Below are 11,762 nucleotides of genomic sequence, written 5' to 3' on the forward strand. Positions count from 1 at the left end.
TCCCTCCCTCAACTGAGACCTGAGCGCCAAGAGGCCTCCCGCCCAGGATTCCAGTAACGCCCAGGATTCCAGTAATGTACCGGAACCCTGGGCTCCAGCAAGGCCTGGAGCTAGGGCTGTGCCAGTGCTCTCTGCTTTGAAATAGAAATTTTAAAAATAAGCACGTAAACCAAAGCTGAAGAGGAGAGCCGCCACCTCTTGCCATACTTGAGCAGTGGACACAGACTTGGGAAGGGCAGTGTCACCAGGGAGTCTTAGGGAGAACTGGACACACCCCACAAGAGCCGTCACATGTGTCACATGTTTCAGATGCTTGCAGCCTGGGTCTGGCCTCAGGCTTCAACTGGGAGTCAGAGGTGGGACCCCCTCCGTACCAGAATCGAGCAGCTCCTTGCAGGGTGGGGACCAGGTGGCTCTCAGAGGCACAGTCCCCACCTCTGGTCCAATCCCCTTCCCTGAGAAGGCCACCAGGCCAAGAATTTGTCTCCTCCACCCACAGAACCCCTCCCTAATCCAGGTCCTGGTGGCTGAGATGTCTCCAGCGCCCTGGGCCTCCCCCCCCCCCACCCCGCCAAGACTTCCTGACAACCCCACCGACCCACCCACCGCAGGTCCGCTCTGCCCAGCCCAGCGGCCTCTCCTTCGGACTTTGCTCCCCCAGGGCCAGAATTAGGAGCGGCGCCAGGTTTGGGCCTGCCTGTGTCATCAGTAAGCCACCCAGGGCCTTCTTTCTGACGCCACGTGCGTGCCCCGAGGGGGAGGAGTGCTGGCGGGAAGGAAAGGAGGGCGCAGGCCTCTGGCGCTCAAGTTAGACAGCCGCCCCCCATCCCCGCATTGGTGTTTTCCTGTAAGGTGTTGGCGTAGGGAGATGACCCCAGTCCTAAACCCTCCAGAGTCTGGGGTCCGGAGCTCTGGGTGTGGCGCCGCGGCCCCCCGGCTGGCTCGGGAGAGGCCGGGAGCGAGCGGGAGCTCAGCTCGGACCGCGGCGCCGCTGGAGGGGCTCGCGTCCGCCCCCTCGGGCTGGCGGCCACGCCGCAAATGCCTGGGAGTGTTCGACTTAGAGTCAGTTCCCCGCCGCGGGAACGGGGCACACAGGCACACGCCCCCGCCTCGCCCGCCGCGCGAGCCGGGACCCGGTGCCCCCAGACCCGCACGCGCCGCGGCGCACTCCCGTGCGGCCCGCCCGCCCCCTCCTCCCGGGACCCCCCAGCACACCCGCCACACCTACGCCCCGCCCGGCAGCCAAACTCCACAGTGGCCTGGAGGACGGGCACCCCGCCCAGCCTTCACCTTGCCGGAACTGGCTCACGGACAAGGGGTTGGGGGTTTGGAGCGGATCTTTTTTTTTTTTCACATTTTTCCAGCAGACCACATCCCCGCCCCCCGCTCGCGGTCCCCCGCCCCCTGCACATATACCCTACACACACACACACACGCACACATACACACACACACACACACCCGGCGCGCACAGACACGCTCCCTCCCTCCAGCGCGCTCTACCACTCGCCCGCCAGCGGCACACGCAGCCGGCCCCGGCTCCCCGCGCCCCGCCGCCGCCGAGCGTAGCCGGGCTGGGCTGCGAGCTGCTCATGGAGAAAGTGCCGGGCGAGATGGAGATTGAGCGCAGGGAGCGGAGCGAGGAGCTGTCCGAGGCGGAGAGGAAGGCGGTGCAGGCGACGTGGGCCCGGCTCTATGCCAACTGCGAGGACGTGGGGGTGGCCATCCTGGTGCGGTAGGTGTCGCCCCGGCCCGGCCGGGCCCGGGGGAGGGACGGCGGCAGCGGCTCCGGGCAGAGGCGGACTCGGCCCGGGTCCGAGCTCGGGCGCCACCTCCCCAGCTGCGATTGCGGCCGGGCCGGTCGGGGTGCGGGCAGCGTGGGGCGCCTTGGGGTTGGGCGAAGCCCTGGCCGAGCCCTTCCTAGCTCTCTCTGGGCGAGGTGCTCACCAGGAACTAGGAGCCAGGCGCAGAAGGAGGGCACCTCCATCTCCCTCCTCTCCCGGGCCTCAGAACTCCTGGCTCAGCCAGCCATGCCTTCCTCACCAGCGACCCCAGCCACGCAACCGAGCTGTTATGGACACACGTTTTACCAGCCTTTCCAATGGGGGCCTTGGGGGCTCCCCATTCTAGAGACAGGAAAACTGAGGATCAGCCAAGAAGGAGGACAAAGAGGAGCAAACCCCTTTCTCCAGCTCAGCCCCTTTCTGTATTCAGAGACTTGGAAGAACAGAGCGAAGGGTGAAAGAATAGAGGTCAGAAGGAGTAGACCCTGGAGGTCCGGTTTTCCCAGCTGGCCCCTTCCTGGCCCTGGGGCCAGGCCAGCAGGGAGCTCCCAGGTGAGGTGCAGGTGAGTGGAGAAGCAAACAGTCCCCTAGGATACAGTCCCTGCCGAGTTTGGTGGAGGGAAAGGGAGAAGCTTCAGGAGACAGGGCCCCACCCTGAAACCCCGATCTGGGGAGAAAGGGTCATGTGTCTTGGGCTCAGGGGTCATTCAGGCACCACATGCCCCCGAGGGATGCACACACACACAGTGACACTGGTATTCACACACCTACACACCAGTGCACATGCACACCATTCCCATATAGTTAATGTCCCCAAGCCACACAAGCTAGTAATTGACTACAGCTACAGATCGGTGCTCTCTTCCCACACATGCCGGTCCCTGGGGGTGCAGGCAGGGAGGTCCCCTTAACCCTCTGTCCTTGGCAGAGGGAAGCTGTCAAATCTAGGGCAGATCTGGAAAGTCTTATTGTTTGAAGATGGGGTGAAACCTCTCTGTGGAAAGGACAGTTGAAGTGCATGCCGGTCTCCCAGTCTTGGCCCCGTCTCTGGCTCCTCTTTCTCTCCCGCACTCTCTCCCTTGTGCCTCCCCCAAGCCTGGGACCTGCCCAGCTCCATATTGATGTGCCCTGATTCCAACTTAGAAACAGATTTTGGAGGAAAAAGAGCAAGAAGCACTCTTGAGGAGTTCCGGGAGGATTCCTGAGGAAGGGACAGCTATTTGGGCGGCTCCCAGGCCCAGAAACAGCCGGGGGTGGCGGGGAAGGTAAGAGGGGATTTCAGATCCCGAAGCCATCAGACATTGGGAGGTGCAGCTCTGCACGTGCGAGCACCCACACAAGCACACGGTGGGCAGTGGAGTCACAGATGCGCCAGACTGCATCCCCGGAGGGCTGCTCTCAGCTGTGTGTCGGCACATGCGGGCCCACCAGGCCTCAGTGATGCACCCGGGTGTGCACATGGGTCACCAAGAGGAAATGAGGCAAAGTCCAAAGGACCGTGGAGATATTTTGTCCCGACGCCCTGCCGTTTGCCAGTGAGGACATGTAAGGGATGTGTCCAAGATCCAGCTCCTAGGGTCCCACCCAACCTCCCCAGGAATAGGGGGTGCCGAGGAAGGAACTGAACCCTGAGGTGTTTCTGGAGAGTCTGAGCTCTTGGCAAGGGTTTCATCCTCTCTCTGTGCCCCTCTAGTTCCCCAGAGGTGAACTCGTTCCTCAGGGGGCACTGGGTCTGGGCTGGGGAAGTGGTTACCAAGTGCTCAGGGCTCAGAGGGAGGCCCACAGTTAACCTGAGAAGGCCTGAGATAGCAGTTAGATCTGGGTGGCTGATAACCCCAGGCACACTTCGCCTGACCCCACCTCTGCTGCCCGGAGCCCAGCCCAGCCCAGCTCAGAAGAGAAGCTGGCCCAGCACCCGCTCGCCCAGCCCCAAGTCCCGCCAGCCTCCCTTTCCTTTTTCTCCTCCTCCTGCTGTCCGCCCCAGGGTAGGGGGTGTTAGGGGGACTCGACTGATAAGCTTCTCAGATAAGGCCCCTCCCCAGATCCTGTGCCCCTCAGTTTTGTCACAAACCCCTCTTGTCTTTACGCCCCATCAACAAGGACTGGCGGGCGAGGACGGGTGGGCGGGACAGAGCCCGAGACTGTAGCCCTCTGACCGGGCACTCTCACCTCCTTCCTCCCCACTGGGCTGGGGCCAGCCACACCCCAACACTCCCCATGTGAGGAGGTAGCAGCCTCGAGGATGGTGGCAGAGGATGGTGGCAGAGGGGCGGAGGGGCTGCCCAGACCCCATGCCTCCTCTCCCTGCCGGGAGACCAAGAGGGAACACCCATGCTCTAGGAAGGCTCCCCTCCCGGTTGTAACTCTGCCGCCTTCCCCCTCACGCTCAGACAAAGCCTATTTCAGGCTCTCCTGGAAGCCCAGATGCCTCTGGAAGCTGAGAAACTCCCCAAGCTGGCTGCTGAAGCTTCTCCCAGCAGCGCAGGCCGGAACTGGGAGGGTCAGGAGTAAACACGGATGGGGGGGCGGGGGGGGGCGCAGAGAAACGCCAGGATGAAGGAGCAGAGCGCAAGGCCCCTTGACTCCCCTGGCCCAGAAGAAGGGCTCGTCGGGACCATCCTTAGGGCCATAACGGGAGACCCACTGGGTCCCAGGCTACCATCCCCGGCAGAGCAGCCTCTGAGGCGGTCTGGGGAAGCCATCAAAGCGGGGGCCGCCCCGGCTCCTTCCTGGTCCTACCACCCACTCCGCTTGGCCCACTGATGCAACCGTGGGCATCGATTCCTAATCCAGAACGTGGGAATAAAAACAGTGCCAACCTCAGGAGGATATCGCAAGAATTAATGAGATCATATAGTAGGTGCTCAATAAATAGTCCCTGTTATTTTCTCATCAGTAAAGTGGACATAATACCCACTTTGTTGTGGCATTATATGAAATAACAAGTGGAGATGCTCTGCATGCTATTATTCACCAACCAAATAAAAATTAGTATTTTTGTTGCAATGTAAAACCTCTAAAGTCAGAGATCCTTATTTAAATCCAGACTGGGTTTTTCGTATCTGTCCTTCATTACGACGCTTCTCCAGAGAAATCCAATGTATTTTCAGACCCATCGCCTCATTTGTCCTCACCAGTATAACTGTGAGGTAGCAAGCAGGGGTGCAGGGACTCCTCTCACACTTTTGCAGACAGGAGGTTGTGAAGCAATTTGCCCAAGGTCACACTTGGCCTCCGAGGGGGCCCTCCCGGCTCTCCACGTGGACTGTGTCCTGGTCACTCCCCCGCCAGCCTCAGCCTCGTAGCCTGAAAGGGTGGCTGGGGCCAGATGCTCTCCCTGCATCTGTTCCAGCTCTCAGATCTGAGACCCGACCCCCGGCCCCAAGGGCTGTTTTGGCAAATTACCAGCTCTCTCTAATCACAAAGGGGACACTCCAAAAGTGTGAAACAACCTGAAAAAACAGGTCCAGGACATTCCATCCATTTTCTGAGGCTTCAGTTAAGTTATGTAAGTTCTGATTGAGTCTGGCCACATACCTCCCGCCCCGGCTGGGCGAGGGATCGCAGATGTCATCACCACCATCCTGCAAAGTGCAGGGCTCTGGGCCAAGGTGATGGGTCAGAGTGTGCGTGAGACCCGGGCTCTGCCCTGGGGTTGGGGGACCCAGACGGACACACAAGGAAGAAGCCGTGAAAGGTGGCAGGGAACACACTAATGGCCTTGGAGGGAAAGCAGGCGCCCTGGGCCAGGCCGGGCGCTCAGGGAGAGGCCCAGCTGACACCGGGGAAGGGGGCGTGGGTCCACCATGTGGAAGGGGGCCAGCATGCCAAGGAATCTTTAACCCATGGTAAGTGAAGCTGTTGGGCTGGAGCGTAGGGAAGAATGTGGACCCCATGCTGGAGAAGCAGGTGTGGGACAGTTTCTAAGAAGCCTGGAACCCCAGGTTAAGGAGTTTTGACTTTGTCCGGTAGACAGTGGGGAGCCATGGAATGTTTTTGAGCATGAGAGCGACCCAGTGAATGTGATATTAGGGGGGAATTAGACAATTTCAGATAAACTGGAGAGGGAGGGGTTAGAAAGCCCTGGGGTCTGCCCCAAGAAGGGCACAGGCTGGTTGGAGAGGTAAGATGTACAGACAGACGTGAAGGACTTACCAGGCTGGTGACATCAATCCATATCTTTAAATCAACCGATGACTATGCAGGCTGAGGAGGGAGGCAGGGTAGTGAATAGGGAAGGGACTGGGCTGGGAGGAGGACTGAGTCTCATTTCTTCCCTTCCATGACCTGAGCTAAGTCAGCTAAGTCATTAGGGCCTTCCTTTGTTTAGGAAGAGAGCTCTGATTTCATCATTAAAAAGGGTGGCATTTACTGAGCCCCTGTGTCGACACTGTGCCAGGGCTCCACATGCTGTTTCTCGTTTCATCTTCCCAACAACCACAACGACTCACAACCAAGATAGGAACAGTGATGCCCATTTCATAGACGAGGAAACTGAGGCTCAGAAAAGTTAACTTGGGGGTACAGCTCAGGGATAGAGCATTTGACTGCAGAAAAGTTAACTTGCCCAAGGGCACACCGGCCGGGGATTCCAGAAAGCAGGCTCTTAGCTGCGACTGGAGCAGGCCTTGAAGGGTGTGTGGAGTTTGCAAAGAAGGCAAGAAGCAAGGAAGCTTGCTTCCTTGGGAGAGGAAGCTGCAAATCTGGGGGATAGAAATGGCCGTGACTGGGGAGGGGTCTGCGTGTAAGCCAGGTCGTCCAGAGGAAGGCTGTGTGTTTGAGGAACTGCTACACATGGTGGGGGGAGGGTGGGTTCTGCCCCTCCCACCTCCGTACCGCCCCCCACCGTCGTCTGGGCACTTCAGGGTGGGGCCTGAGGCCACCCCCTGTTCAGCACCCACCTGCTGCCTCCTGCCAGGTTCTTTGTGAACTTCCCGTCGGCCAAGCAGTACTTCAGCCAGTTCAAGCACATGGTGGAGCCCCTGGAAATGGAGCGGAGCCCGCAGCTGCGGAAACACGCCTGCCGGGTCATGGGGGCCCTCAACACCGTGGTGGAGAATCTGCACGACCCCGAGAAGGTGTCCTCTGTGCTTGCCCTCGTGGGCAAAGCCCACGCCCTCAAGCACAAGGTGGAGCCTGTGTACTTCAAGGTATGTCACCGGATGGGTGCTGCCACCCACCACCCACCCTGTTCCACCCCAGAGCCCCATAACCAATGACAGCCTGCGGGCCACTGGGCCACCCAGCCTTTTCCCCTGGCATGGCTGTTCCTGGGAGGGGCAGCAGGATGGGGGCTGCGTCTTGAGGGTGTCTGGTTCCCAAAGCTGCCAGGTTCTTGTTTCATGAACAATCCCCTTAGGCCAAACACAGGAGAGAAGGGATGCTGGGGGCTCTGGGGGCTGCAGAGGGCAGGATGCCCAGGCATTTACTCCCCCTTCCTTCCTTTGTACCCAGATCCTCTCTGGGGTCATCCTGGAGGTGATCGCCGAGGAATTTGCCAATGACTTCCCACCCGAGACGCAGAGAGCCTGGGCCAAGCTTCGCGGCCTCATCTACAGCCACGTGACCGCTGCCTACAAGGAAGTGGGCTGGGTACAGCAGGTCCCCAACGCCACCACGTGAGGAGGCAGCCTCCCTGCCGCATCCTCCCCCGTCCCCTGGCCTCCCACCTCTCCTAGCGCCCAGGGACTGAGCACCGGGGCAGGAACAGTTCCAGGAGGGTGGATCTGGGGTCTGACACGTTAAAGAACAGGCATGATAGGAAAAGGCCCGCTCATGCCGAGGACCCCAAACAGATTCTCCTCGGGCAGAGCCTTCCCTTTCCCTAGAACCAGTGGACACTCAGGGCACCCCAAGACCGAGGCTGCCCCGGGCAGAGAGACTCCAAAGGTTCCTGGCGGGAAGGCTGCTCATCAGGCCCAGAGGCAGCCCAGGCCAACTCTGGCCACTTCCTCCCTGGTACCAATCACATGGGGCTGTTTTTCATCTAATGCTGACCGCGCTCCCTCCCGCCTCGGCCTCAGCAAGGCTGGAGCCAGGAGAATCACGAGGACGCACGCACGTGCCGCAGCCCACCCGGGGCCTGCGTGGGTGTCCCTCCCACGCACACCAGCAGGGGGTTTTATTTCTGGGCTGACCCCGGAGGCCGGGTTCCCAGTTCTGGGGTGAGGGCCCCGGGGGACGGGCTCCAGGAGGGTGGCTGGCCTGGTGACTCCAGCTGACTCGGAGCACGAGGGGAGGGCTGGCCCCCAGACTTGGCGGCTGGGAACACTCCAGCCTCCCTGGGCCCCCAAGGGGCTGGGGCTCTGGGAGCTCAATGGAGGGGCGGAGGCAGGGCTGGAGGAGGGAGGGGGGAGAGGAGCGGAGGCGGGAATGGGAAGCAGGGGTCAGCCAGCGGCTCGGGACACGCGTTGGAGAGAAACATTCCCAGCAGTTTCCCAGGGAAAAGGCGGCGTCCCTTCCCCGGGCTCCGAGCTGGTCCGCGGAGCCGGCCGGACCTCCTGCTCACAGGCATCCCCGCGCAGCTCAGCGGAGTAGGTCCCCCGAGGGCAGCCTGCAGAGGCCCGGCCTCCCGGCCTTCCTGCCTCTGACCACACTGGCCCCAGCTGGCTGCCGCTCCCTTCACCACCCTGAGAGCGCGGAGCCCTCGGGGACTGCTGGCAATGGCCAGGCAGCGACTCCAGATGTTCACAGCTGGGCCGGGGCCGCCCCAGACCTCAGAGTGAACGGAAGCAGGCAGGCGATTTTTACCTGCCGGAGGAGGAGGAGGAGGAGGAGGAGGAGGAGGAGGAGGAGCTGGCAGAGCCGGCAGCCCGGAAGCAGCCGGAGGGCAGGGGAGGGGTCAGTGGGGGGAAGGGGGCTTGCCCTCCCACGCCTCTCCCCAGGCAGGCTCTACCGCCAAAGATGAGTTTGTTTACAGCCAGGAGACAAGACTTCCTGCTTCTAGAGAAAAGGGCTTTTTTATAGGGGCCTAGAGGGACGGAAGAGAGAGAGCTGGCCCGTGCAAGCCCCAGTGAATCAGAAACACATGGACAGCATTTCCCGACACGAAGCCCTGTCCCCTCCCCTCTCTTGCCCTAGCTGGACCCCTGGGACTTAAATCTCGCCAAACCCCAAGCATTAGGAAACCGCTGAAATCTCCTGCCTCCGCTTTTCTGCTCCTTGTGGACTGAATGGAGATGGGCCACCGTGGGGACTGGCCGGGGCCCTGTGCCCTCTGGGCCTGAGCACCCCACATTTGGGTTACCCCAGCTGAGGGAATTGTCCCCTCATCCCTTTGCACACCCTGGTGCCACCTCTGGTCTCCTGGGAACACGGGTGTGACCCCCCCCCAAGAGGGCATGTCTCCCTGGGCCCGGGGCCTGCAGGCCCCACTACTGCCAGGGTCCATATGGGTTCGGAAGGCGAGAGAGAGTTACAGCGCAGAGTTCTAGAAGGCCTCCATCCAGCCTCTCTTATCAGAGACGCAATAGCGAGCCAGACGCCACTGTTTATTGAACTGTCTCTGCTTCAGGGTGTGCGCGCACGTGTGTGTGTGTGTGTGTGTGTGTGTGTGTGTGTAGTCAGGAGGTGGCGGAGGTTGGGGGTGGTGAGTGCAAAGGGACTGCGTGTGCAGAGAATGCCCATGGGTGGCCCGAGGGGGCACCACAGGCCAACCAGGGAGTGCGCATGTGTCAGAATTAAGAGGAAGAGAGCTCACTGTCGCAGTTGGTGAAGCACTTTCAGGCAGTTCTGTCGCTCAGATCCCACGGAGGTGGGCACCGCAGACACGATTCACATTTTAGAGAAAAAGATCTGAGGTTCAGATGGGCCGGCTGAGGTCTTGGCAGAAAAGGGCCTAGAAGCTGGGTCTAGTGGGCTTCTTTCACGGGCCCCGCGTGGGTCTCTGGGCTGGTAGCGTTCGGCCTTGCAGCCCCTGATTCCTCTGCCCTCTCCCCAGGTTCCCTGGTCCCACTCTGAGGCCCTAGTAACCTGTTACCTACATCTCCTATCTCGTCCACAGCCCACCGGCCACGCTGCCCTCTTCGGGGCCGTAGGACCCCCTCTCTCCTCCCCCCTCCCTGGCAGCACCTTGAGCAGAAGGCCGAGTTCTGAAGACGCTCCTTGACCCTCCATCTCTGGGTGCCAAGGAAGCTGGAGGAATCCCTGACTCGTCTTCGCAGAAAGAGGCTGCCTCGGCCTCGGCCACAGTCCCCCTGGAGCCGCCGGAAGGTGCCATCAGCTGCCTGGATGCTGACCCCAGCTCAGCGGCGCAGCGGGTGGCCTGTGGGGTGGGGGACCTTTCCTCCTTGAAGAGCGGGGCACACCCTTCTTAGCTTTTCTACTCACTGTTAGAGACCTAGCTGAGCGGCCGGCGGGAATCAGGGGCAGGTCTGTGAGTCACTGGAGCAGCAAACCAGCCCTGTTTCTATCTGCCTGGCCACACACAGGTCTCCACGTCACTTATCTAGAATACCACGCACACACGTCTACCGTATATACAGATATATTCTATATACAATCTATATAAAAATCTATATATATATATACACATACATATCTATAATGTGTATCAGTAAGGCCCAGAGGCACGTGTGAAGCCTCGGTTCTGCCCACCGAGGGGTCCTGGCAGCTTCTGGGCAAAGAACAGAGTGTTCCGGCAGAGATGATGGGGTCCCACATCAGCACGGAGAGGACCCGGGCCTGCGTGGGCAGGGTTGGGGTGACCCAGCTTGCCAGCAAAGCCCAGCCCATTCTCTCTGACCAGCTCCCCACATTCCTGCTTTCCACTTCAGGCAGAAAGGATTTGGCGTTCCCTACCTCTGCCCCCCACAAAAGGAGGTGGCTCCCTGACTTGCCCCTAAATGGGCAAGGGGAGACAGAGGGGGCCAGAAGTTCTGGACAGGACGACTGCAGCGGGGGAGGGGCCATGGTCCAGAAACCTCGGATGCCAGCTCCATCTGCCTTTGCCACTAAGACAGACGGCCCTGGCGGGAGGGGGATCCAGGCTGCTGTCAGTGGGGCAGTGGTGATGGGACCAGATGCCTCCATCTCTTCCTGGGGCTCTGTGGGCTGAGGGCCTTCCCTCCCCTGCCTCTCCTGGCTGCTGGCTTGCAGTCAGCCCTCTCCATCCATCTAGGTCAGCGTTGCTGGGGACCCCCCCAATGTGTGCCCCTTGGTCACGTGTATTGTCCTCAAGGATGTTTTGCTGCTGTGGCTACTGTGCCTGTGTCCTCCTGTCCCATCTTCGTGCAGCCATCCGTGTAACTGCCTGTCCTCCTTTTGTAGTTTCTGATGTTTGTAACCAGACCCAGCCGTGTCATTAAACAGACTCGTTCTTCCTGTGTCTGTGCACGCTCATTTGGTCTTTTCCTGCCACCTGCCCCTTGCCTCTGTGTCCCCTCCTTAGTTCCAGACTCGGGCCTTTTTCTTGAAAGGCGACCTCCCCCAAGGGTCCCCCTCACCTGTGTCTCAGGCTTGGCTGGTCGCAGGCCCCCCTGATTGGGGTTCGGGACGGTGGTGGGGGCCCCCCGCTTGTTCACTCAGGAGCACAGAGCTGCAGACCGGAAGCTGGGCTCTAGAGGTGGGAGGGCGGGAAGGGAGTCTGTGCTTGTTTAAAAAAGTCCGGGGGCTTTTCATCTTTTGTTCTGGAAATATCCTCCCTCACGTGGGGGAGAGAAGAGAGGGAGGACTCAAGGGAGAGATTTTCAGAAAGGAGAGCCCTGCTAGTTTAATGAGCCAAGCAAGCCAATGATAGGACCTTGACCTTCTGGACCTGAGCTGGGCATCCCACTCCAAGAGCTGAGGCCCGGCCTGATGCTCCAGGTAGGAGTGGTGGGGCAGCCCCTGGGCATTTGAGAAAAAGGAAGTCTGCCCTTACTAGCCTTAGGCCCCCAGTACCTTCCCTGAGCTCTCTGCTCCCAGCCCCTTCTATCTCCCACCCCACAGCCTCGGGCCAGGCCTGCCCAGCCCTCACTCATGATGGAGGCAACAGTCAGC

At 60.4% G+C, this 11,762-nt stretch overlaps 1 protein-coding gene across 2 annotated transcripts; it reads left to right on the forward strand.

Moving 5' to 3' along the window:
• The first annotated feature begins 1,267 nt into the window (after window positions 1-1,267).
• On the forward strand, window positions 1,268-11,107 carry CYGB (cytoglobin). Of its 2 annotated transcripts, none has more exons than XM_061175057.1 (4): window positions 1,268-1,735; window positions 6,703-6,934; window positions 7,239-7,376; window positions 9,787-11,107. In XM_061175057.1, the coding sequence occupies exons 1-4, from the start codon at window positions 1,593-1,595 to the stop codon at window positions 9,889-9,891; spliced, it is 618 nt and encodes a 205-aa protein (XP_061031040.1). In that variant the 5' UTR covers window positions 1,268-1,592; the 3' UTR covers window positions 9,892-11,107. The 2 variants fall into 2 exon arrangements, with proteins under 2 accessions (XP_061031040.1, XP_061031041.1); XM_061175058.1 differs by having other exon boundaries at window positions 1,281-1,735; window positions 7,239-7,402; window positions 9,787-9,905.
• The last annotated feature ends 655 nt before the right edge of the window (window positions 11,108-11,762 follow it).

This window comes from Eubalaena glacialis, chromosome 19, assembly GCF_028564815.1.
Source record: "Eubalaena glacialis isolate mEubGla1 chromosome 19, mEubGla1.1.hap2.+ XY, whole genome shotgun sequence".
In the NCBI taxonomy this organism is placed as follows: domain Eukaryota; kingdom Metazoa; phylum Chordata; class Mammalia; order Artiodactyla; family Balaenidae; genus Eubalaena; species Eubalaena glacialis.